General features: G+C 41.3%; 1 protein-coding gene across 4 annotated transcripts in view; it reads right to left on the reverse strand.

Annotated features, from left to right (window-relative positions):
• The window catches only part of LOC106610817 (runt-related transcription factor 3-like), a 70639-nt gene that overhangs the window by 39410 nt on the left and 4481 nt on the right, over positions 1-26748 (reverse strand). For all 4 annotated transcript variants that reach the window (XM_014210429.2, XM_045723432.1, XM_014210425.2 and 1 more), the window contains exon 3: positions 975-1216. In XM_014210429.2, coding sequence (XP_014065904.1) covers positions 975-1216 — 242 coding nt within the window. The remainder of the gene's footprint in view (positions 1-974; positions 1217-26748) is intronic.

The raw sequence follows: 26748 nt of genomic DNA on the forward strand, positions 1-26748 counted from the left end.
ACAGACTACACCAAACCACATCCGGTGGAAGAAAAGAAAACGAACCATAAAACTAAAATATTAGACCTGATTTCCAATCCATTAAAAAATGAATTTTATATTTAGTTAGAAAATATTTGGGTCCAAATACAAAGGCCTATTGTGCTATAGGGGGGTTAAATTACATGGTAAGATGCTTCCTTGAAGCAAGCTTGCAATTGAAACACTTAATATTTGAAGCTATGGAAATTACTTTTACATTTGATCGGCCTATATCCAAATCGCTTTCAAAAAGAATGTTAGCACATTTTAATAAATAAGAATACGATCTCAACAAGCTTTTTTACATTTGGATGTGATACAATAAAATATATTTAGGCTATTTTACAAAACATTACACTTTTAGCCCACGAATTCTATCACTTACTGGTGTATAAATATAATTGATAACGTGCAGTGAAGCATCGTTTCATTGCTTCGAAATATGCAGATTTTATTCTGCACTGAAAGGCCTTTCAAAATAGCAATTTAATAATAACTAGCTTACCAACTATAATTAATTAATTGTATTATTATCATTATTATTACTAAATTATAATTATTTGTATTATGTTGTATGCTAATTGTTCCTTCATTGTATGCAGGCCTATTTGCAGTTCGTGCAAATCCAAACACTAGGCTATGTAAATGTCATATTCAATTGGGTCAAATGCAACAACAACAAAAAACAAACAAAAAAAAATATCACTTCGGTAGGCCACTAGGATTTTGACAACTTGATTTAATGAAATTATTTATATTACATAACATGGCTCTGCGTAAACGTTGTGATACTAATACCAGTTTATGCCCTGTTGGCTACATGAAGCTCAAGAAAGCTTAAAAATGGCATTTGACACTTGAGCCCAAATTATTCTGCGGTAGCCTACAGTAATACATCATTAGGTCGTTCATTATTTTATAAGTGCCCATGTGTAATTAGTAATTTGCCTTACCTTGAAAGCCACAGGGAGTGTCTTGTTGCATCTCCAGTGTGAGGGCAGGACAGAGCAGAGGAAGTTTGGGCTGTCCGTCCGGACCAGTTCGCCAGCGTGGTCTGACAGGACGTCCACCACATTCCTGGCCTCGGGTCGTGTCCTCAGTGGTCCAGGGGTGCCCATGGTCCCGCTGCCGTCTCCAATCTTGCTGCAGGGGAACGACGTGGAGGGCGGTGTGAACCGTCTGGTGGTGGTAGGGTCTACGGGAATATGCATCACAACAGCTTGGGTCACGGCCACTTCTCAATGGGTTTTGACGAGTGTTCGGGGCTCTTTTTTTTTTTTTAAAGAATATGTGTATTTTCTCGTTCTCTGACACTTGCTCCTTTGCTCTCGGCGAAGTCCAGCGGTTTACGCGATGATGGAGCTGAGTGTACGCAGCCCCCGGTTAATCTATCACGATGAGTCCTGGACTGTCCAGTGTGTATAGAAGATGTACCTTGCAGAGACGATAAAGTTTAATGGTTGCGTGTTATATCATCTGCTCAGGATGTAGCTACCTGACAAACATCAAGTTGGTTTCTGTTTCTCACGGACTACAAAAAAAAAAAAAGAAACCGCAAACTCCGATTCTAACCTCTTTCTCACTGTGCTCTGTTCTGGTTGCCTATGCTATGGCTCACTTTCTATTCTGCACTATTCAGCACTTGATGCGACGCCCCTCCACACTACAACTTTGGCCGCATATTAGAAAATAAAGGTCTAAGGCAAACTATAAAATCCAGTCGTTTTTGCAATATTCACGGAAGCTGACGATTCGAGTGCTGCTTGTTTGCGCTTCAACTTCACAGCAGAATTTTCTCAATCTTGTTTCACCCTCGGTGACTGAATGAGCTCCTTCAATTGAATTATGCTCACCGAGTCTCGCCAAAGTAGGCTACAGTGTACTCAGTAATTCACAGTTCTCGACGCAGAGTTCTCGACGCAGAAGTCCGATGGTTACACGCGGACGTCAAGTGAAGAACTGACTTTATATTCAATGATTTTTGTTCCTCGGTATCAAATGTCCTGCCACTTGCCACATATTATCCTTAATGAAGCTAAAAAAGTAAGTCGAGATCCCAAAACTATTTTCTTGTGAACTATTCTCTCTCTAGGTTGAAATAGGCGCTTGACTGAGTGGTGGTGCGAGAGTGAAGACTGCCGTGGTATTATTTACTCAAGTCATTTTACTGTTTAGTGGTTGGAGTGTGCGGATGACTTCGACCAATGAGTCGCCTGGGTTGGGCTTTCTTTCATTAGACCAATCAACGTCTCCGGAATATAAGCGAAGTGAAAGCGCTCTCTCCTTACTCTGTCATACGCACACGATGTTGTTGACAGGCTACGTATCTTGTGCTTAGTTAGGCTACATGTATACTTAAAATTACAGCAACTCTTCTCATGCATTCATTAGAGTGCTGGAATTACATCCGGCATCGCGGCTGAATGGTGAAGTTATAATGCTAAATAAAAGTTAGGCCTGTTTGTTAATTGAAGATTTAAACACGTCGTGTTATGATTGATCAGTCTTCCTTCTTTATGCCTATATATATATGACACATGCAAAATGACATAAGCTACTACCTTCGAAGAAATAGAATCACATAATGCATTATGATTATATTAGCACATCACCGCAGTGTGTTTACATACAGTGTGAAAAGAAAACAATAATTCAATCTGGCGCATTTATTTGGTGACTGCAGAAGAGACATTTAGGGAAACATATACCATTAATATTTCATGAGAAGTAGGCCAGTCATATAATGTAGCGTAGGCCTACTTATGGTATTTTTATGGGCCTATACTCACTATTAGCAAAATGTGGTTTTAATAAAATGAATAGGCTGCTACTTCTGAATGCAGAATTGTCAATCAACTGCAATGTGCTATTTATCATGTCAGGAGTTCATGCACCTTTCAAATGACATATGGTTTATTGATCAATATGAATTGTGAATTTGATATGATTTTCCCATCCTTGTCCCTGCAATTCACTCCTGCTTTTTCAGAGAACATCAAAGTGTTCTATGGATAAATGTTTTTTGTTTAGTATTATGTAATATAAAGTAATAGACTTGGGCTAGATTAAATGAACCGTAGTGCTGCTAGGGTTAGAGACCTATTGACATAATATGTGGAATTAGCAATATACTTTTTGTTCTCGTTCTTTTCCTTTTAAAATATTATTTGTTACTACCATATCCAAGGAAATGGGCTGAATTAGGCTAATGATGAGTACTATAAATAAATAATATTGGCCTCCATTTTACACAATATGCATAGTAGGTGGATCTTTGTAAATATAGCCTATATAATTATATATCATTGTCTTATCACTTTCATTCGATCACGCCAAATTGAAACTTATAGGCTTACATAACAACTACAATTGTGCCAAGTACAGTAACCACAGGCAATTGTTAATTGGAATTCCATCAAGGTTACTATGTACTGCACAAGAAACGACACCCTGTTCTCTCCTTCTCAGGCAATGATGGCTCTCAGGCGCTAGTTGGCGCAATTTGTCTTTGTCAAGTGGACCTGCCTTCAGTACAGAGGGGGTCTGGAGAGAGAAACGGCATTTATACCATCAGAGAAATTAGAAATAACAACATATATACTATATACCTGCACCGAGACGAGAAAATGTGAGTCATAGACGACCTATTATCACCTGTGTCGAACTTTTTTTAGTTGTTGAAAATTCATCAGAAATTGTACTCGGGATCCCAAATAATGATATTTACATTATTTTCTGAATTGAATTATAGGCTTCTAGGGGGAAGTAAAAATCACTCAAGCTTTATTCGTTTAATGTCATCTTATTCTTTCTAATCAAGTTATGAATAAATGTGTTGTTTTACTCCCATAGCCTATCATTTCGATTAAGGACGTGGATTTTGTTTTAGAAATTTGACTTTTTTTCCACCGCAGGTGTATGGAGGGATATTTACCATTTTGTCCAACGCACAATAAATGGTGGAATAAACAAAGATATGACTGTATAGCCCACATATCAAATAACAGTTATTTAGTAAGCATACAAAAGTAAGCAAAAAACATTATGGCGATTACCTACAATTACATTCGATATAGCCCTAGAGTACATATTAATCCAAATCCAAAATTAAAATTAAATGTCAAATATTTGTGGATAACTTGTTTATTAAATCAAGAGGTATTTGATTGTTGGGGCTACTTTGTGGTGTTAAATGATCCATAGATGCACACCAACCACAAAGATATTAAAAACCGCTCCCATCAGAATTATGTCAGAAATGAATAACACAAAACACATCCAGGGATGGAATAATGCTTTGCAACGATTCATTGATGCAGGCTGTTACAATTTATCTACCAAAGTGTGGATCTAAGGTCAATTTACCTACCAAAGTGGGGATCTAAGGTCAATTTACCTACCAAAGTGGGGATCTAAGGTCAATTTACCTATCAAAGTGGGGATCTAAGGTCAATTTACCTATCAAAGTGGGGATCTAAGGTCAATTTACCTATCAAAGTGGGGATCTAAGGTCAATTTATTCGCCTTCAATTTTTTCAAATACTGTTTAGTTGCAGGCAGTAGGCTATATATTATTGCGTTATTGAAGTTAATTCCCAATGCGATTACTAATGTAGGTTAATAGTGTTTGATATATAATTATGCATGACAATAATTTGACTACTCATAATTACACTATTTAAATATACATTTAAATGTATTTTTCACACTTATGTTCAATATACTAAGTGTGTGTGTGTGCGCGCGCGCGTGTACGTTTCTTCTGTTGTTGTTTATTTTAGATAGTAAGGAAATTGTGGTAAGGAAGGGATGGGAGTGGGTTTAGATGTACCCTTCATTTTCTTCATTATACTGATGTCAGTCAGACAGATACGAAGCCAAAGTATTGCGGGTAGAGTGGCGAGGGAGATGGGATGAGAAAATTATACACTCTTCACGCCTGCCAAGGCCGAGACCGTTAGGAGGGAAGCCATTTAAATCATATTTTAACAACACGAATTGGCGTCAAACACATTGATAACAATTATCACACAGCCATAGCCTGTCTATACAGTGCCTTCAGAAAGTATTCACACCCCTTGAATTTTTCCACATTTCGTTGTGTTACATACTGCCTGAATTTAAAATGGATTGCATTTAGATTTTTTTTATCACTGGCCTACACACAATACCCCATAATGTCAAAATGTAATTATGTTTTTCGAAAATTGTACAAATTAATATAAAATGAAAAGCTGAAATGTCTTGAGTCAATAAGTATTCAACCCCTTTGTTATGGCAAGCCTGAATAAGTTCAGGAGTAAAAATGTGCTTAACAAGTCACATAGTAAGTTGTTTGGACTCACTCAGTGTGCAATAATAGTGTTTAACATGATATTTTAAATGACTACCTCATCTCTGCTACTCTGTACCCCACACATACAATTAACTGTAAGGTCCCTCAGTCAAGCAGTGAATTTCAAACACAGATTCAACCACAAATTCCAGGGTGGTTTTCCAATGCCTTGCAAAGAAGGCCACCTATTGGTAATGGGTAAAAAATAAAGCAGACATTGAATATCCCTTTGAGCATGGTGAAGTTATTAATTACACGTTGGCTGGTGTATCAATACACCCAGTCACTACAAAGATACAGGTGTCCTTCCTAACTCAGTTGCCAGAGAGGAAGGAAACAGCTCAGGGATTTCACCATGAGGCCAATGGTGACTTTAAAACAGATACAGTTTAATGGCTGTGAAAGGAGAAAACTGAGGATGGATCAACAACATTGTAGTTACTCCACAATACTAACCTAAATGACAGTGAAAAGAAGGAAGCCTGGACAGCAGTGTTTCCCAAACTCGGTCCTCAGGACCCCAAGGGGTGCACGTATAGTTTTTTTCCCTATCACTACACAGCTGATTCAAATAATGAACTCATCATCAAGCTTTGATTATTTGAATCAGCTGTGTAATACTAGGGCAAAAACCAAAACGTGCACCCTTTGGAGTCCCCAGGAGCGAGTTTGGGAAACGTTGCGTACAGAATAAAAATATTCAAAACATGCACTAAGGTAAAACTGCAAAAAAATGTGTCAAATAAGTTTACTTTATGTCCTGAATACAAAGCATTATGTTTGTGGCAAATACAACACATAACTAAGTACCACTGCTCATGTTTTCAAATATGGTGGTGTATGCATCATGTTATAGGTCTGCTTGTCATTTGCAAGGACTAGGGAGTTTTTTTAGGATAAAAATGTACGGTATAGAACTAATCACAGGCAAAATCCTAGAGGAAAACCTGGTTCAGTCTGCTTTCTAACAGACACTGGGAGACAAATTCCTCTTTCAGCAGGACAATAACCTAAAACACAAGGCCAAATATATAATAGAATTGATTACCAAGATGACATTGAATGTTCCTGAGTGGACTCGTTTAAAAAAAAAAATTGTCTTGAAAATCTATGGCAAGACTTGAAAATGGCTGTCTAGCTATGATAAACAACTAACTTGACAGAGCTTGAAGAATTTTTGTAAGAATAATGTGCAAATATTGTACATTGTACATCTCTTCGAGACTTGCCCAGCAAGACTGATTCTAACATGTATTGACTCAGTGGGTTGAATACTTGTCTAATCAAGATATATTAGTGTTTTATTTTTCATATATATTTTTTTTACAAATGTTAGAATGACAATTAAATCCATTTGAATCCCACTTTGTAACACAACAAAATGGGGTTTGAATACTTTCTGAAGGCACTTCTGCTAGGCGGTTGTCTAGAGTGCAGACTGCATAGTGATGTGAGACCTCAACGGGGTGAGCTGTCAGCAAACCTGTTTCTTTACGAAGAGAGAAAAGTCTTAATTGCCACAACCACGCTAAATGACCTCAAAGATCAAGGCGTGTGGCTTTTGGAGAACAAGGGACATTTAGTCTAAAACAGGTCTTTCTTCTAATTCTAAAGTCATATGCCTAATATCTTCTGAGTTTATATCTGAGTAATTAGAAAGTAACTATTCAACCAACTGTTGAATATAATAATAACTATAATAATATGATCTTAAAATGTAAATGCTATATGATCTTACAATGTAGGCTAAATGCTATTAGCTGAAGCTGCAGGGTGCATATTTCAGGACCTCATGTCTGCCTATCATTGTCCGCTATTTTGAGCCAATGAAAGAACTAAAGTGGGACAATGACATTGGCGTCATTTCAGTCGTCCTCCTGCCTCTGTTTATTATTAATATATGACCACACGACCAGCTACCCTGCGCAGTGGTAACATGCGCTTCGGGTTCCCGTCATATTTATACTCCTGCATTGCAACACTCAGTTTCTATAGTTTTAAGTGGGTTCAGCTCAACCGAACGCAGAACTCCTGGAGGATGTCTAACCCCAGACCCACCTCACACAGAAGATAGACTCGTTTTTACCCTCTACTTTTAAAACCCAGAGTTTTCAGCACTAGCCTCTATAGGCCCAGTCAAAACACTACATGCCTCCAGTTTGGAAAGAGTTTTGGGGGTTAGAGTAAGAAAGGTTAGCGAGAGCTCCAACCAAAATGAATAGATTCCTATTTAAGTTTCCTCCTTTAAATCATATTAACTCTTACTGTGCACTGGCATATAAACCTCCAGCCCTTCTGTCCCCCTTTGTTTTCAAGAACTTAGGACCAAATTACCTTCAAGGTTTTCAAAAGAGAAAGCACAAGCCTTTGAAAGCATCACACACTTTCAGCCCTTTCATTCCCACTTGAGGCATGGTTTCAAACGAGCGTACTCAGGCCTGCCTTGCCCTGCAGTCGCCAACCAACACCCCGAAACCATGGAAGATCAAGGGGAGTGGCAAAGTTTTCTTCCTCTCCATTTTCATATGGTTTGGCTAATAATGAGACAGAATGTAAAAGCTAATAGTTTGAATATCATCCCCATTAGCTGAGAAACCCATACAAGCCTTTGAGGTGTAAACCTATACCCGATGCTATCATGCCCGCCACCCAGCCATATCTCCCATGGCTGATGTCACTTTAAAGAGGCTTTGATGGGGAGACACTTTCAGATATGTGAGGAGATACAAAAGTGAAATGTTCATTCTAAATATGTATATGAATAACCACATAAACACATGAGCTATTTTCAGGCGTGTGCACATGTGCCATTGGAGGGGATCTTTTCTTTTGAAAAAGTGGGCTATGGGGCAATTAGAAATAGTTTGAGGTTAAATGATGACATAAGACAAAGATTTCTATCTTTAGCGGCTGTGGCGGTCGCACATTTCTGTACATTCACAAATTACAGGGCGAGTCTGGCCCTCAACCCACCGAATGCATTCCTTCCGAAAAGTGACTGCTCGAATTTCAGCCGGGGGTTTTCTGCTCAGTGGAAATATGAGTGTTCTGAATGGACGACTCCTATGAAATGGCGATTTATTCCTCTCGGATTAAATGAGCTCTACATTTGGGATCAGGGTATTTTTTGGGACCAATAATGAATTCTGTGGTATACTTGAAATGCCAGAGCTGTCGTTTTTGAAACGCAGTTTGCTATGAAATGGACTTCTGCTGCTTGATATGACAAGAGCGTCAGGGATTAGTTTTCCAAGCATGACGTAAGTCATCAAAGCATTCTGTCCCTCGTCCCAAAGCCAAATCATATTGTAGCATTTGGATGTTTACACACAGACTATAGAGAGACTTTTAGAAGTAATCCTTCACAGAGAAACTGGGTAAGGATTGTTTCATTTTGTATGGGGATTCTGAGCTCCGATTGCTGATGTTTTCTCAAATGATGATTAAATAATGTGTCAGCACATTGCAGTTGGTGGTCATTGTTGTCCATTATGATGTAGACCAGCAAATAGGAGCCACGTTTCTAGTTTTTTATCATACCTTCTCAGATCTAAAGTGTTAGCCAATTACTCCTTCATCATATGATGTTCCATTTAGCTGCTTCAGATACGAGCACCACAACTCCTTTATTGAGATTACACAATCTTTCTTTGCTAGTGACTTTAAACTAATTTGGGGTAAATCACAAATTGAATACTGTAGGCCTTCACTTGAGTATATGCATGTGATGCATGAGAAAGTCACGGTCTTATTGGGGATTCGTTTAGGCAGTCAGAATATATATCCCATAAAATGATGAATGAGTCTGTAACATCTCCAAAACCAGCAGCTAATTACTATGTAACCATGACGAGCTGAAATAGTGCAGTCACAGAGGTAGACAACCAGCACATTCAGCTCATGCATCTTTAATCCACAGCCTACATGTTTTAAAAGGTGCGGAGTGTAGCCAAGGGCTTATTAAAGTCAAATAATGGCGGTTGGGGTTGTCTCTGTCTTGTCTCTGGGCGCTACAGCTAGCTACAGTAACTGAGTGAAGACATTGGTCGCAATGAAGAGGCCAATCAGATCACTGTTATCAACATTCTCTGAGACATTTGACATTTAACTTTCAGCACTTGAGAGAGAAATAGGACAAACACCAAATTGAGACTCTGCATGTAGAATTCTGAAAAAATATCCTCGGTGTACAACGTAAAACACCAAATAATGCATGCAGAGCAGAATTAGGCCGATACCTACTAATTATCAAAATACAGAAAAGAGACGTTAAATTCTGCAACCACTTAAAAGGAAATGATTCCCAAACCTTTCATAACAAAGCCATCATCTACAGAGAGATTAACCTGGAGAAGAGTCCCCTAAGCAAGCTGGTCCTGGGGCTTTGTTCACAAACACAAACAGACTCCACAGAGCCCCAGGACAGCAACACAATTAGACCCAACCAAATCATGTGAAAAACAAAAAGATAATTACTTGATACATTAGCAAGAATTAACAAAAAACAGAGCAAACTAGAATGCTATTTGGCCCTAATCAGAGAGTACACAGTGGCAGAATACCTGACCACTGTGACTGACCCAAACTTAAGGAAAGTTTGGACTATGTACAGACTCAGTGAGCATAGCCTTGCTATTAAGAAAGACCGCTGTAGGCAGACCTGGCTCTCAAGATAAGACAGGCTATATGCACACTGCCCACAAAATGAGGTGGAATCTGAGCTGCACTTCCTAACCTCTTGCCAAATGTATGACAATATTATAGACACATATTTCCCTCAGATTACACAGATCCACAAAGAATTATAAAAACAAAACAAATTTGGATAAACTCACATATTTATGGGAGTGAAATACCACAGTGTGCCATCATAGCAGCAATATTTGTGACCTGTTGCCACAAGAAAAGGGCAACCAGTGAAGAACAAACTCCATTGTAAATACAACCCATATTTATGTTTATTTATTTGGCCTTTTGTACTTTAACTATTTGCACATAATATGACATTTGTAATGTCTTTATTCTTTTGGAACTTTTGTGAGTGTTATGTTTACTATGAATTTGTATTGTTTATTTCACTTTTGTTTATTATCTAGTTCACTTGCTTTGACAATGTTAACATATGTTTCCCATGTCAATAAAGCCCTTAAATTGAATTGAGAGGGAGAGAGAGAGCCTCTCCTCTAGAGGGGGCTGCTGCAGACGTGACTCGGGGTGAGGTGACTGTACTGTATGTTCTCCTGTAGTAGTACTCATATACTCTCCTTCTGATATGCCCTAGTATGTGTCCAATTCTTCTAAAGGCTGCACTAAACCAGACAAAAAAGTACCACACCATAACTATTGCATAATAATTCAATTAGGTAGCATGAAATTTATAGGTATACAAAGATCAATTGATTTGTTGGTAGTGTGACCTCACATTGACATGCTTTATCAATAGCAGATCAAAGATGATGTGTAAGAAATAGTTTCAAGTCGTGCGTGTTTGATTTAAAGGTTTAGATGAGGGTGTAGGGTTTACTCCGTGGTTAGACCCCACCCCTGTCACCCCTGTCACCCCTGTCACCCCTGTCCTTAGTAGCAGTTCAAGGGGACACCTCCAGGCCTGCCCTGAGGACTCTCTCTGTGAACTCTCATGTCACCATTGGTCCGCCCTCACACATCATCTGTCGGGTACACTCGCTCCACGATGACAGTTAGAAGGCTGTGATGTGGTTATGCGTGGTGTTTATTCATTGGAAAGCCACTAAGAGTACCATTGGATGAGAAAGTCACAAAAAGAGCTGTGTTATTTTAGGAGCATGTTTGGTTGAGTTTTGTTCTAGTTGGTTGCGTGTGAGTTGTGGGCCCTTTCTTGCCGAGCGAGCGGATCCAGTATGATGTATTGTTGAGGGCAGTAGACTGTTGACCTGACCTGAAGGTTGCCTCATCAACTCCCTTATGCTGCCACGTCTGATTAGGCTTTGAACCATGTTTGGTATACATTGACGTCATTTTGTAATTGGTAAATCATACACTTCAACTTGTGCACTCTGCAAACTTGAAGAGACTTGTTTATCCTCCAATAGGAATATTTTGCTTCATGGTGAAGTAGCTGATTGTATTTAGAGTGATCCTTACTTGGCCCTAACTGTCCATGACCTTAGTCTCTAAATGTGTCTCATGAATGCACCAACTCATCCGCCTCTGAGGTTTTTAGTATGACGTGTAATCATTTCTCTTCTTTCTTTGTCTCTTTGTCTGTCTATAAGTTTGTCTGTCTGTGCAGGCACCCCATCCCAGTGTTTCTTCCTCTCTCTGGTGAGTTCTTCTGATGCAAGGAAGGCAATCTGTAATCTGTAGTAATTGCATGTTGCAGAAAAACATTTTTCCGCTGTGGTAATCGCTGCAATATGTGCCTCGGCATTGCCAAAATGACAGCAGCCCCACCCCCACCCCCACCCCCAACACACAGAACACACACACACACACACACACACACACACACACACACACACACACACACACACACACACACACACACACACACACACACCCACACACCCGACTGGCTGACTCACTCCGGCTAGCCTCAGCCAACTGTGTCCGGCTACAGGAGCCGTGATCCCAGCCTCCTCTGGATGGGGGAGATACGGTAGACAGACGGCTGTAGAATACAGAGGAACTAACTGGCAGGCAGCACACCTGTGGCAGCAGCAGCAGCATCACGCTACATTCACCTTCAGCAGCAGATTTATAGTTCCTCCCAGTGACAGTTTAACTGCCATACCACACCACTGCCAGAGCCCTGCCAGAGCCAGATCACAGCTCTAGCTAGCCTCAGCTACCACACGCAGGCTGAGGCCAGGGACAGGGAGGCAGCTCCAATTCTATGTCTGTGTGGTAGAGTATTCAGAATGTGTTTTGTTGCGCATCGCACAAATAGGCTAAAAGGATATTATGAACATACCGATTTTCTGTTTCTTTGATAGTTATTCTTGCGAACGGATTCCCTTTTGTTATTTTCCTTAAAATTTGCTTTGCTTAATTATTGTTAATAGGCATAATTGAGCCACTGGTGAGGAATTCTGTGAATCGAGCTAAGGTCAGATAAAGGTAGATATGTCTGCTGCTTCGGGATGTGGCTGGGCTGTTGATGCATGTTTATCAAGCCATCGTCCACCACTCCACCACACTACCACTCTAAAACTCCAACACTCCACCACTAACAATCCAACACTCTAAAACTCCAACACTCCACAACACTACCACTCTAAAACTCCAACACTCCACCACTAACAATCCAACACTCTAACACTCCAACACTCCACAACACTACCACTCTAAAACTCCAACACTCCACCACTAACAATCCAACACTCTAAAACTCCAACACTCCACAACACTACCACTCTAAAACTCCAACACTCCACCACTAACAATCCAACACTCTAACACTCCAACACTCCACAACACTACCACTCTAAAACTCCAACACTCCACCACTAACAATCCAACACTCTAACACTCCACCACTAACAATCCAACACTCTAACACTCCAACACTCCACCACTAACAATCCAACACTCTAAAACTCCAACACTCCACAACACTACCACTCTAAAACTCCAACACTCCACAACTAACACTCCAACACTCTAACACTCCAACACTCCACCACACTACCACTCTAAAACTCCAACACTCCACCACTAACAATCCAACACTCTAACACTCCAACACTCCACAACACTACCACTCTAAAACTCCAACACTCCACCACTAACAATCCAACACTCTAAAACTCCAACACTCCACCACTAACACTCCAACACTCTAACACTCCAACACTCTACCACTCTAAAACTCCAACACTCCACCACTCTACCACTCTAAAACTCCAACACTCCACCACTCTACCACTCTAAAACTCCAACACTAACACTCCACCACTCTAACACTCCACCACTAACACTCCACCACTAACACTCCACCACTCTGACACTCCACCACTCTGACACTCCACCACTCTGACACTCCACCACTCTAACACGTCACCACTAACATTCTAACACTCCACCACTCTAACACTCCACCACTAACATTCTAACACACCACCAGTCTAACACTCCACCACTAACATTCTAACACTCTACCACTCTAACACTCCACCACTAACATTCTAACACTCCACCACTCTAAAACTCCACCACTAACATTCTAACACTCCACCATTCTAAAACTCCACCACTCTAAAACTCCACCACTCTTAACACTCCACCACTAACACTCCACCACTCTAAAACTCCACCACTCTAACACTCCACCACAAACACTCCACCACTCTATCACTCCATCACTCTAACACTCCACCACTCTAACACTCCACCACTAACATTCTAACACTACTCCACTCTAACACTCCACCACTAACATTCTAACACACCACCAGTCTAACACTCCACCACTAACATTCTAACACTCCACCACTCTAACACTCCACCACTAACATTCTAACACTCCACCACTCTAACACTCCACCACTAACATTCTAACACTCCACCATTCTAAAACTCCACCACTCTAAAACTCCACCACTCTAAAACTCCACCACTCTTAACACTCCACCACTCTTAACACTCCACCACTCTAACACTCCACCACTCTAACACTCCACCACTCTAACACTCCACCACTCTAAAACTCCACCACAAACACTCCACCACAAACACTCCACCACTCTAACACTCCACCACTCTAAAACTCCACCACTCTAAAACTCCACCACTCTTAACACTCCACCACTAGCACTCCACCACTCTAACACTCCACCACTCTAACACTCCACCACTACCACTCCACCACTCTAAAACTCCACCACTCTGACACTCCACCACTCTAACACTCCACCACTCTAAAACTCCACCACTCGGACACTCCACCCCTCTGACACTCCACCACTTTAAATCTCCACCACTCTGACACTCCACCACTCTAACACTCCACCATTCTAACACTCCACCACTCTAAAACTCCACCACTCTAAAACTCCACCACTCTGACACTCCACCACTGACACTCCACCACTCTAACATTCCACCACTCTAACACTCCACCACTCTAACACTCCACCACAATAACACTCCACCACTAACATTCGAACACTCCACCACTCAAAATCTCCACCACTCTAACACTCCACCACAATAACACTCCACCACTCTAACACTCCACCACTCTAACACTCCACCACTCTGACACTCCACCACGCTGGTTTGCTATGTGTGATTGGCCACCATTTCACCAATCCAACAAACAGCTTCTCGATGTGTAACTGTGGCTCGACTGTGGCCCATGTTTGCGAAGTCATTACGCACTGCATCACCACCCCTGTACCCAACACAGCCCCAAGACATGTTAGCTCACTGATGCTGCACTTCCTCACACTCCACACTGGGTAACCACACACCTATGGTGGGCAGGGACAAAAGTAATGCCATGAGACATTTATAGATTCAGTGTACAGACACTGTGATTACATCCAGACTATCCACAGTGAGGTGAGCAACCCTTTCCTCTCTGAACTGCTGCCTGGTGCCCTGCTGCACAGCACTGCCTATCAAACCACCCAGCAGTTGAACTTCCCTCTGTGTATTAAATGGTCTCTGAGAGATCAAACGTGTCACCCTGACGAGAAGAGGAGACAGCTCGGAGCTCTGGAAGCCTTTCAGTCTGACAGCCAAACACGTTTGACTGGCAAACAGAGACATTTTTTCCCTTCCCCCTGCCAAAATGGGAGTCTGTCTGTGATCCTGTAGCTCGACATCGCACACAAATATAGAAGCGCAATGAGAGACCCAGCAAGGGGTGAACCCTAGCCCGCCGGCTCTGAAAATAAGTTGAGGCGTCCCTCTCGCACAAAGGCAAAGCCCCATAACTCAGTGTTTTCCCAAATGAAATCGCATGTGAACCGAATATTAGGAAGTGTGCATGGCTGCCAACAGCCGCCAAGCCATTATAGCTGGGCCTGTTAACCACATTTTCACCAGCAGACAATGCCCCTTTGTGCTCGTGTGTGGCTGTCCCCTCTGCCGGAACCCAGAGAGGAGCCCTGTACAATTAAACAGTGTGGATGAGGAGAGGGGAGCAGAGGAGAGGAGATGAGAAGAAAGATGGAGATTGGGGAGAGGAGAGCAGAAGAAAGGGGAGGAGAGGTGGAGAGGAAAGAGGATGTATAGAGTGGAGTGTCAGTTCTGTTCTCTAGTTAATTAGTCACAGTCGTGTCAGCAGGAGGCAGGGGAGCCTGCCTTCATGGCCAGAGGAACCTTTCATGTGGTTACTCACGGAATGCTGTTGTTCATTCCTTCCTGCAACAAAAGCCACATGTTTTTATTTTTTTGTAGCGTATAGGCTGTCCCCATGGAAATATGAAGGAACAAGACAAGGTATGTCACGTATGAGTGGTATGACTGCTAAGAAGAAAAAGGCTATCTGGTGAGGAATTCACCAAACAATCCTGACTGTGCCAATATGATCATCTTTGGTTCACGTTGTTAAATACATTTTGGACCATAAACTGGCCACCCCCCCCTTTGCCTTCAGAACACACTCACGCATTGTTGCCTACTGTAAAATACTTAAGTAAAAATACTTAAAAGTATAACTTAAGTAATGTAAATTATGTCTGAGTGTTGGAATGTGCCCTTGGCTATCTGCAAATAAACAAATAAAAATGCATTCTGGTTTGCCTAATATAAGGTTTTTTTTATATTTGAAGCAATGATATTTATTTTTAATACTTAAATATATTTAAAACCAAATACTTTTAGACTCTTAATCAAGTAGTATTTTACTAGGTGACTTTCAATTTCACTAGAGTCAAGTATCTTTACTTTTACTCAAGTATGACAATTGGGTACTTTTTCCACCACTGACTGTACTGTCTACACACACACGCACACGCACGCACGCGCATACGCACGCACGCACGCTCGCTCGCTCGTTCGTTGTCTATGCAGCTACCCTGCCCTGTTAAACTCCTTCATCCTTGTTTGGGTTTTTAACGGCGGTCATCCCAGGTTCTGTCACACATTCAAGTGTAAAGACGCCTCAAAGCATTTCTAGATATTGAAGTCGCATGTATTTCTCTTCACTGGAGTTCAATCTCCTCGGCCCTGTCTGGCTCACTGGAGAGCGAGACTAGAATAAAACAGTGACCCAGCGCCTGTTTCCAGACAACTGTCCATGGTACTTTCCACTGCAGACGTGAGACAACTCTGAAAGCAGCGAGCGACTGCACTGCGCCTGAAGGCTTTCATTCCGATGCAGGAAGGGCGTGGCTCCTCTCAGTCAGAGAGTTTAAAGAGTCTCACAGACAGAAATTATTTTCATCACCTGCAATAAAACCACTCTTTTGAACACAAAATCATTACTGTCAATCATCAAATTGAGCCCAATTGAGTTTGAAGGAAATCATGAGAAGAGACGAGACCAGCTGTCATCACTGTGATTTTACTTGAACTCTCGTCTCTTCTCTGAACTTTTACTGTGTCCGGACAGACGGACACTATCTCTCTCCATTGCATGCAGCTCTCTCTGTCTCTCTATGAGTTCCATGTGTCCATGTGGCTGAATGTTTCCTCTCATAATCTTTGTGACTAATCACTAGTGATGTTGCCCATGAGTGGTTAGCACCCTGCCCCATGCAGTGCAATGTAGCGTACTTTCCTCACTCTCTCTGTGACTCAGAGCCTCTGAGGAGCCCTAACTGCTCACTAATCCTCTGATTGCTGTGTTTGGCCCCTCGGGCTCCTCAGCGCCAGGGCGGGCCAGGCTAACGACAGGCTAACGACGACGACAAGGAGCGTTTATAAACCAAATCAGGAGGCTAGAGTCTGGCTTGTCGTGTGGTGATTAGCCTGATCAAACGCTCGCTAACAGCCTTCTAGTCCGCTGACTGACTGGTTGATTGTTCGCTGTGTCATTATGCTGATTAAAGGAGCCTCGGTCGGTCCCTAGCTACATGTAACACACGTCTTTCTGCTGGGTTGGTTAAGTTAGCAGAGGTAACCCTGCAGTAGTCTTTATCGTGCGTGAAAGCCAAGGGGATGGTGGATGAGATGGTGTGAAGATAAGAGGTTTTGTGTTGATGGTGAAATTAAGGTTCAGTGTAGGTTGTGTGGTCGCAAAAAGAGGAGTCTGGTTTGTGAGGCTTTACATCTCAGTGGTTTAACTCTCTGGTGATGGTCTGGTTTGTGAGGCTTTACGTCTCAGTGGTTTAACTCTCTGGTGATGGTCTGGTTTGTGAGGCTTTACATCTCAGTGGTTTAACTCTCTGGTGATGGTCTGGTTTGTGAGGCTTTACGTCTCAGTGGTTTAACTCTTTGGTGATGGTCTGGTTTGTGAGGCTGTACATCTCAGTGGTTTAACTCTCTGGTGATGGTCTGGTTTGTGAGGCTTTACGTCTCAGTGGTTTAACTCTCTGGTGATGGTCTGGTTTGTGAGGCTTTACGTCTCAGTGGTTTAACTCTCTGGTGATGGTCTGGTTTGTGAGGCTTTACATCTCAGTGGTTTAACTCTCTGGTGATGGTCTGGTTTGTGAGGCTTTACGTCTCAGTGGTTTAACTCTCTGGTGATGGTCTGGTTTGTGAGGCTTTACATCTCAGTGGTTTAACTCTCTGGTGATGGTCTGGTTTGTGTATGACAGCATATAAGAGGTACCTGATTTCTCACCACTGCCAGGGAGGACGGTTTCCATCACATTAATACAACCTGTATTTTTCCAATGCAAACAAAACGAAATAAATATGCATGTACAATCAAGTCTCTGTTATAATTAAGGTTTTAAAAAATTCTGTTTGTAAATTTACTACACCAGTATTAGTCATTTCAAGTCTGCGTTTACTCCAATTGTTGGTTGTCCTTGACTGTGATAAAAGCAGCAGGAGGCCATCTGTGATCTCTTACAGACTATTACACTGAGGTCAGACGGGATTGAGAGAGAGAGAGAATGATATGGTCATCACGTTGACACACTGTACAGCACTCCTCTCTGACTCACAGTCTGTATGTGTGTGTGTCTGTATGTTGTGTATGTATGTGTGTGTGTGTGTGTGTGTGTGTGTGTGTGTGTGTGTGTGTGTGTGTGTGTGTGTGTGTGTGTGTGTGTGTGTGTGTGTGTGTGTGTGTGTGTGTGTGTGTGTGTGTGTGTGTGTGTGTGTGTGTGTGTGTCCGTGAGAAGACTTTCAGAGCCAGACGGAGTGACCTAGAACCAGACAGAGAAGGGAGAGAGAATGGGAAGGGATAGAGAGACCACTTCTGCTCCATAGCCGAGAGGGGATTCCCTCGTGTAGGGCTTTCTGCTGAGTTTTTACAGAACTGAGCAGCTGGAGAGAAAGTACAGCAACAGATCCACACTAAGGTTACCTTAGGTCAGTCTTTTAGGGGGGGAAATGTATTCATATATTTCATTCTGCACAACTCATATTACATTGTTTTTTAGAATTCTTGTCATTCGTAGTAATCTTGTCATGTTTACTGTCAATGGGCATTTCAGTATTATGTTTCAGTATGCAAGCATTGTTGTTCATTTTTAACTACCCTTTTAACAAAAACTGTGCCTTGCCATGGTAACTACACTGAACAAAAATATAACGCAACATGCAACAATTTCAAAGATTTTAGTGAGTTACAGGTCATCTAAGGAAATCAGACAAATGAAATAAATTCATTAGGCCCTTATCTATGGATTCCACATGACCGGCAATACAGATATGCATCTGTTGGTCACAAATACAAATGACTTCGGTCGCCAGGTGTACGGTGTTTCCTCCGACACATTGTTGCGGCTGGCTTCGAGGTTAAGCGAGCAGTGTGTCAAGAAGCTGTGCGGCTTGGCAGGGTCGTGTTTTGGATGACTCTCCACCTTCGCCTCTCCCGAGTCTGTAGGGTAGTTGCAGCGATGAGACAAGATCGTAACTAACAATTGGATATCACGAAATTGGGGAAAAAAGGAGGTAAAGTATAAATAATTTAAAAAGTAGGGGCGTGGATCAGAAAACCCGTCAGTATTTGGTGTGACCACCATTTTCTTCAAGCAGTGTGACACATCTCCTTCGCATGGAGTTGATTGGGCTATTAATTGTGGCCTGTGGAATGTTGTCCCACTCCTCTTCAATGGCTGTGCGAAGTTGCTGGATATTGGAGGGAACTGGAACATGCTGTTGTGCACATCGATCCAGAGCATCTCAAACATGTTCAATGGGTCACATGTCTGGTGAGTATGTAGGCCATGGAAGAACTGGGACATTTTCAGCTTCCAGGAATTGTGTACAGATCCTTGCGACATGCTGAAACGTGAGGTGATGGCGGTGGATGAATGGCATGACAATGGGCATCAGGATCTCGTCACGGTATCTCTGTGTTTTCAAATTGCATTCAAATTGCCATGGATAAAATGCAATTGTGTTCGTTGTCCATAGCTTATGCCTGCCCGTACCATAACCCCACCGCAACCATGGGGCAATCTGTTCACAACATTGACATCAGCAAACTGCTTGCCCCCACACGACGCCATACACGCTGATACACCCGTGAATCTTCTCTAGCGTGCCAGTGGCCATCAAAGGTGAGCATTTGCCCACTGAAGTCGGTTACGACGCCAAAATGCAGTCAGGTCAAGACCCCGGTGAGGATGACTAGCACACAGATGAGCTTCCCTGAGACGGTTTCTGACAGTTTGTGCAGAAATTCTTCGGTTGTGCAAACCCACAGTTTCATCCTGGATGATCCCGCAGGTGAAGAAGCCGGATGTGGAGGTCCTGGGCTGGCGGGTTACACATGGTCTGCGGTTGTGAGGCTGGTTGGACGTGTTGGAGGTGGCTTATGGTAGAGAAATTAACATTCAATTATCTGGCAACAGCTCTGGTCAGCATGCCAACTGCACGCTCCCTCAAAACTTGAGACATCTGTGGCATTGTGTTGTATGACAAATCTGTGTAATGATCATGCTGTTTAATCAGCTTCTTGATATGCCACACCTGTCAGGTGAAATAATTATCTTGGTTAAGGATAAATTCTCACTAACAGGGATGTAAGCTTTTCGTGCGTATGGAACATTTCTGGGATCTTTTATTTCAGCTCATTAAACATGGGACCAACACTTTACATGTTGCATTTATATTTTTGTTCAGTATACATACTATGCATGTAAAAATTTCTAAAATCCTGTGGCTGGTAAAGCTGGCTGATTTCTTTTTGATTTTCCCATGATGTCAAGTAAAGAGGCACTGAGTTTGAAGGTAGGCCTTGAAATACATCCACAGGTACACCTCCAATTGGCTCAAATTATGTCAATTAGCCTATCAGAAGCTTCTAAAGCCATGACATCCTTTTCTGGAATTTTCCAAGCTGTTTAAAGTCACAGTCAACTTAGTGGATGTAAACTTCTGACCCACTGGAATTGTGATACAGTGAAATAATCTGTCTGTAAACAATTGATGGAAAAATGACTTGTGTCATGCACAAAGTAGATGTCCTAACCGACTTGCCAAAACTATAATTTGTTAACAAGAAATTTGTGGAGTGGTTGAAAAACGAGTTTTAATGACTCCAACCTAAGTGTATGTAAACTTCCGACTTCAACTGTAACATCCCTACACCACCACATATCCACAACACAAAATGTTCAATACCACCATACAACAATATCACAATGTGTGTATATGCATGTGTCTGTACCTTTGTGTGTGTGTCTCTTCACAGTCCCCGTTGTTCCATAAGGTGTATTTTTACCTGCTTTTTAAATCTGATTCTACTGCTTGCATCAGTTACCTGATGTGGAATAGAGTTCCATGTAGTCATGGCTCTATGTAGTACTGTGTGCCTCCCATAGTCTGTTCTGGACTTGGGGACTGTGAAGAGATCTCTGGTGGCATGTCTTGTGGGGTATGCATGGGTGTCCGAGCTGTGTGTAGTACACACAGCTCGGTACATTCAGCTTGTCAATACCTCTTACATAAACAAGTAATGATGAAGTCAATCTCTCTTCCACTTTGAGCCATGGAGAGATTGACATGCATGTCATTAATGTTAGCTCTCCGTGTACTTTTAAGGGCCAGCCATGCTGCCCTGTTCTGAGCCAGCTGCAATTTTCCCAAGTCCCTCTTTGTGGCACCTGACCACACTACTGAACAGTAGTCCAGGTGCGACAAAACCGGGGCCTGTAGGACCTGCCTTGTTGATAGTGCTGTTAAGAAGGCAGATCAGTGCATTATTATGGACAGACTTCTCCCCATTTTAGCTACTGTTGTATCAACATGTTTTGACCATGACAGTTTACAATCAAGGGTTACTACAAGCAGTTTAGTCACCTCAACTTGCTCAATTTACACATCATTCATGACGAGATGTAGTTGAGGTTTAGGGTTTAGTGAATGATTTGTCCCAAATACAATGCTTTTAGTTTTAGAAATATTTAGGACTAACTTATTCCTTTTCACCCATTCTGAAACTAACTGCAGCTCTTTGTTAAGTGTTGCAGTCATTTCAGTCGCTGTAGTAGCTGACGTGTATAGTGTTGAGTCATCTGCATACATAGACACACTGGCCTTACTCAAAGCCAGTGGCATGTTGTTAGTAAAGATTGAAAAAAGCATCTACTTTACTGTAATGTACTGTATTGTACTGTACTGAACTATAATCTACTTTACTGTAATGTACTGTATTGTACTGTACTGAACTATAATCTACTTTACTGTAATTGACTGTATTGTACTGAACTATAATCTACTTTACTGTAATGTACAGTATTGTACTGTACTGAACTATAATCTACTTTACTGTAATGTACTGTATTGTACTGTACTGAACTTTAATCTACTTTACTGTAATTGACTGTATTGTACTGAACTATAATCTACTTTACTGTAATGTACTGTACTGAACTATAAACTACTTTACTGTAATGTACTGTATTGTACTGTACTGAACTATAATCTACTTTACTATAATGTACTCTACTGTGCTGTACTTTGATGTCCAAATCTGTGAAACATAGATATGTCTATGATTCGTTCAGATTTGGTCCGGACCAACCAAATGTGGTCTTGTTTGGGGGAAGAGCTCATTAAAATAATAGCCAGTGTGTAGAATAATACCCAAGTATGCAAAGGAGGATATTGCATATTTCTATATTTGTGTACCTATTTAGGATACATCCCCATTTGTATCTATTAGGGATCCCCGTTAGTTCCTGCCAAGGCAGCAACTACTCTTCCTGGGGTCCAAACACATTAAGGCACTTACATCACACATACAACAAAAAGACCATGAAGAGAATGGCATTCATCTCCATAACTATGCATTTCTGAGTAGCACAGATAAGGGACCCATGATGAAATTCCTTTACCGTAATCCAGGTGTTAATCCACTTCACTTACTGTAGTTCAATAACCAAAATAATAAACCCAGGGTAAACCCAGGGTGTCATGTCATAGCTGACACCTTATTCTTTCTGCAGACATCTTTCAATCATAATTTGGAGCAGATTTTTAAAATGTTTTTCGAAAACGTGATCTCATAAAATTGCCTATGTCCAAAAAGTCAAGTTGTAAAAAAAGTCAAGTAGTCATTTCCCATTTCTGAAATGATCATCTCTTGAAATAACTTTTTCTACTTTTTGGGAAGGTTGTCACGTCCCTAAAACGTGTTTTATTGCACCAAAGATAATTAACTAATGCAAACAACTTGAGATTTTTCGGGGAAAAACTGAGAAAAATTAGTATCAAAAACAATTTCATAGCCTGCAGCTTATATATCCTATCATTATCTGCATTTTTCCTCCACCGTAATTAACTTTTTTCTTTATTGCTTTTGGGAAGAGGGATGGGCTATGGACGTTTTGAGCATGATTAAAGATTTATCGTAATGAAGGAAGAAGAGGCTTCAGTCTTTAGTTCAGTTTCACATTCTGGCTTGTTGAGCTGTTTTGCTGTTGAATTGTTCGATGTCTCCACGTTGAAAACCAGATGTGCCATACTGTATATAGGCAACTGAAATTAGCTGCATGTGAAAATAAAACTATGCTGAAATAGTTTTCATACGCTATGCTAAAAATGGGATGATTCTTCTTTATGTTGTGTCTACAGATCGGATGTTGTTCGAAACATCTGTTTAACGGTATTACTAAGCAGGGAGGGGTCATGCCTTATGAAAAACAACAACATTCTGTCGAAGTTTCAAATTCACTTCAAATGGACTCTGTTTGTCTAGTGTTGGCTTCTTTTGATAGACAAGATAGTTAAAAAAAAGAATATATAATTCATTTCTTTTCAAGAAGGATCTTCATTTTCATTCTTTAATTTCCCGTAAATTCGTTGTTGGTTGTAATCTGATCTATTATCTCCTTCATTAGTACAACTAGAGTCTCATTTAGTTAATTAATCACATGGTAATTAACACTTTATGGCATGGCAAAATTACTTAATAACACTTATATAAGCTTCCTGTAACTTAATTATTGCCAAACTTAGGTCACCATGCATAATCACTGGTGGTATTAGACTGTTGCTTGTCCCTAATTGTCAGCTGCCTCAGTGTATGAAACTAGCTGTGGTTCAGGGGCAGCTGTTATACAACTGCATGATAAGTGATTGAAAACATTACAAGCCTGGGTTTGTTCATAATTCAATTCTCTCAGACAAAAGGGATGAGGTTATTAAAAGCATGATAGCAGTGATTTAATCAATACCACAGTAAGGGCCTAATGAAATATGATCATCTCATAAGAGAACGTAATTAAGCGTAAAGAAATGACTCATCGGAATATTGTAACTATAAACAGTAGATGTAAGACGTTAAAAAAAAAAAAAAAAATTATATTGTGATCATTTCCATCTCCTTGTCCAGTTATCCAAATACTTTTGTCGTCTGAGTACTTTCCTGCCTGCATGCTAGCGTTCCTGTTCCGATATTTATTTTCCACATCGGAGGGTCCCAGTTAAAATAGCTTGTCTAGACGTTATGAATTCCGCTGACATCCCAGTGCATTGTATCATGACAAACTTGGATTTGTGTCTCTCACCATACCAATTATTTCATTCTGCCACTCCGTAATTATTAAGTAAGGGCATAATATGTATTTTCTCCTTTTTGCTTGTCTGAGGAAGGTGTGGTTGTCACGTTCGTCGTATACATAATGAGCGGACTAAGGCGCATCGTGAGTAGAGTTCCACATATTTATTAAAGTGAACCTTCAAAAAACAACAAAGAATAAACTAACGTGAAGTTCGTAGCGCACATAGCACTAAACCAAAGCGAAACAATATCCCACAAATGCAGGTGGGAAAAGGACCACATTAAGTATGATCCCCAATTAGAGGCAACAATCATCAGCTGGTCCAATTGGGAACCATACTCACACCAACATAGAAATTCTAGACTAGAACACCCCCTATTCACGCTCTGACCTATTGCACCATAGAGAACCCCAAGGGCTCTCCATGGTCAGGGCGTGACAGTGGTACTGTATTTACCATAAATTCACAGAGTTCAGTCCCCTCAGAACTGCCATAGGCAATCAGAGAGCTGCTCTTAATGTGAAGTCTAACTCTTGATGAACTGTGCTAGAGGGGCTGAGACACCACACAGAGCTTTCTTAATGCTTCATCCAGTCTGGCACAATGCCTACTGCCTCAGAACCAGCATCAGATCATATTCACTATACACACCAGCCATGCCATACTACGCAAAGTCTACCTTTAGTTTGTTTTCAAGATGAATTTCAGAAACATATGTTGATCACCTGTCCAGTGCTGTTTGTCGATAGAAAGTTGTCCGCCCTTCCGAAACAATTACTTGTCCAAACTAAATTTGTACCAAGGGACCAATACAGGAAATACCCACATTATCAGATTGGAGACCAGCTCCAGAGAATCTGGCTCTTGTGGTTGCCGGTCGACCACCAGAACATTTTATTTACTACAACACTTAGCACAACTTTAACCTTGACCAACGTTTCATAGAGTTTAGCGTGCTCAGCCAAACGATTTATGGGAGACGGGGTTTGGAAATTGGTTGACCACATAATCAGCATATGCCACCTCCCTTCCTCTACCTGGAAGCCATCTTGTTGGCGACCCCTGAAGGTGTTACCCATCAACAGGTGTTGACAGACGGTGAAAACGACGAGGCGGACCAAATAAGTACCTCAAACGTTTACAATGCTAATAAAGTCCAGAGCGTTGCTACCATCCAATGTGCCCTCAGAGTTTTATAAATAGATATTATACTCTGCTAAATTGGAGACAGGATTCCGCTACTCCGTGGCTGTCATGAGTTTTGTATTATTTCCCTTTCTTTTTGAATATCGAAACTCAATATCTGGTTACAGATTTCAGCCAATCTCCATGGTTTGGCATCGGAGGCCTAAGGCTGAGCAGAAGGGCTTTGACTGGCTTCCAATTAAGTATTTGATTAATTTAGGAGGGTGAATTTTTGGGTGAATTTCAAAACTTTTGATCACAAGCTACTGTATATTAACTTGACTTTGTGACAACAACTTTGTTGTAATATATGTTTTAACATCAAAGATCTGATCCTTTTGTTAAATTCATCTTGAGGCTTATCTGTAATGTGAGAGAATTCATTTGAGGGTTTTACCCAAAGTTTATTTTTCTCATACAATTCTAACAGTTGTGAGTCTTTTAGCTTTTTATTTCCGAGTTGTAGAACTAACCAGACCACCTCCCAGAATCCACCAAAAATAAACTCACTACTACTGTGGCGAAGCATGGCGTGTTTCTCACACAGAAACCCTAACTTTCATTCATACAGTGCAACAAGCCAAACATATAAAACCATTCCCACCCTAATAAAGTGGGGCCTTTTTTCTGCCACAAAGGGAACTGGCTCCCATGAGCGTTACACTCTAAAATGCCCCCCCCCCAGCTATGAGGAAAAGCGGTCAGGGAACCAAGCCAAGGATATGACCCAGTACCCATGCCCAATCAGACTCACTGTAAACCAGGATCCTCACCTGACTCTAACGCTGAAGACAGCAAAAGTGGCAGGTTTGTAACCCAATAAAAGTTTAGACATTTTTCTCCACAGAGTGAAATAGTTGCTATTTTCACTCGTATCACCTGGTATTTCACTCGTATCAAGAATTTGGGATACCAAGCTGCTAATGTTAGTTCTGTGAGTATTTAGCGTACCTCAGATGTGTGTGTGTGTGTGTGTGTGTGTGTGTCTGGATAATTGGTCTGTTGTGAGAGAGGAGCAGGTGTAACCTCATTGTGGTTATCGGGGAAAGGCAGGAGCTCTCTTAGTCTGCATCAGATTAGCGCCTTTAGAGAGCATCTCCATCTCACATACGGCCTGCCCTAGTGTGCTAACTGTCAGGGCCTCGCAA

Source organism: Salmo salar, chromosome ssa09 (assembly GCF_905237065.1).
Source record: "Salmo salar chromosome ssa09, Ssal_v3.1, whole genome shotgun sequence".
In the NCBI taxonomy this organism is placed as follows: Eukaryota; Metazoa; Chordata; class Actinopteri; order Salmoniformes; family Salmonidae; genus Salmo; species Salmo salar.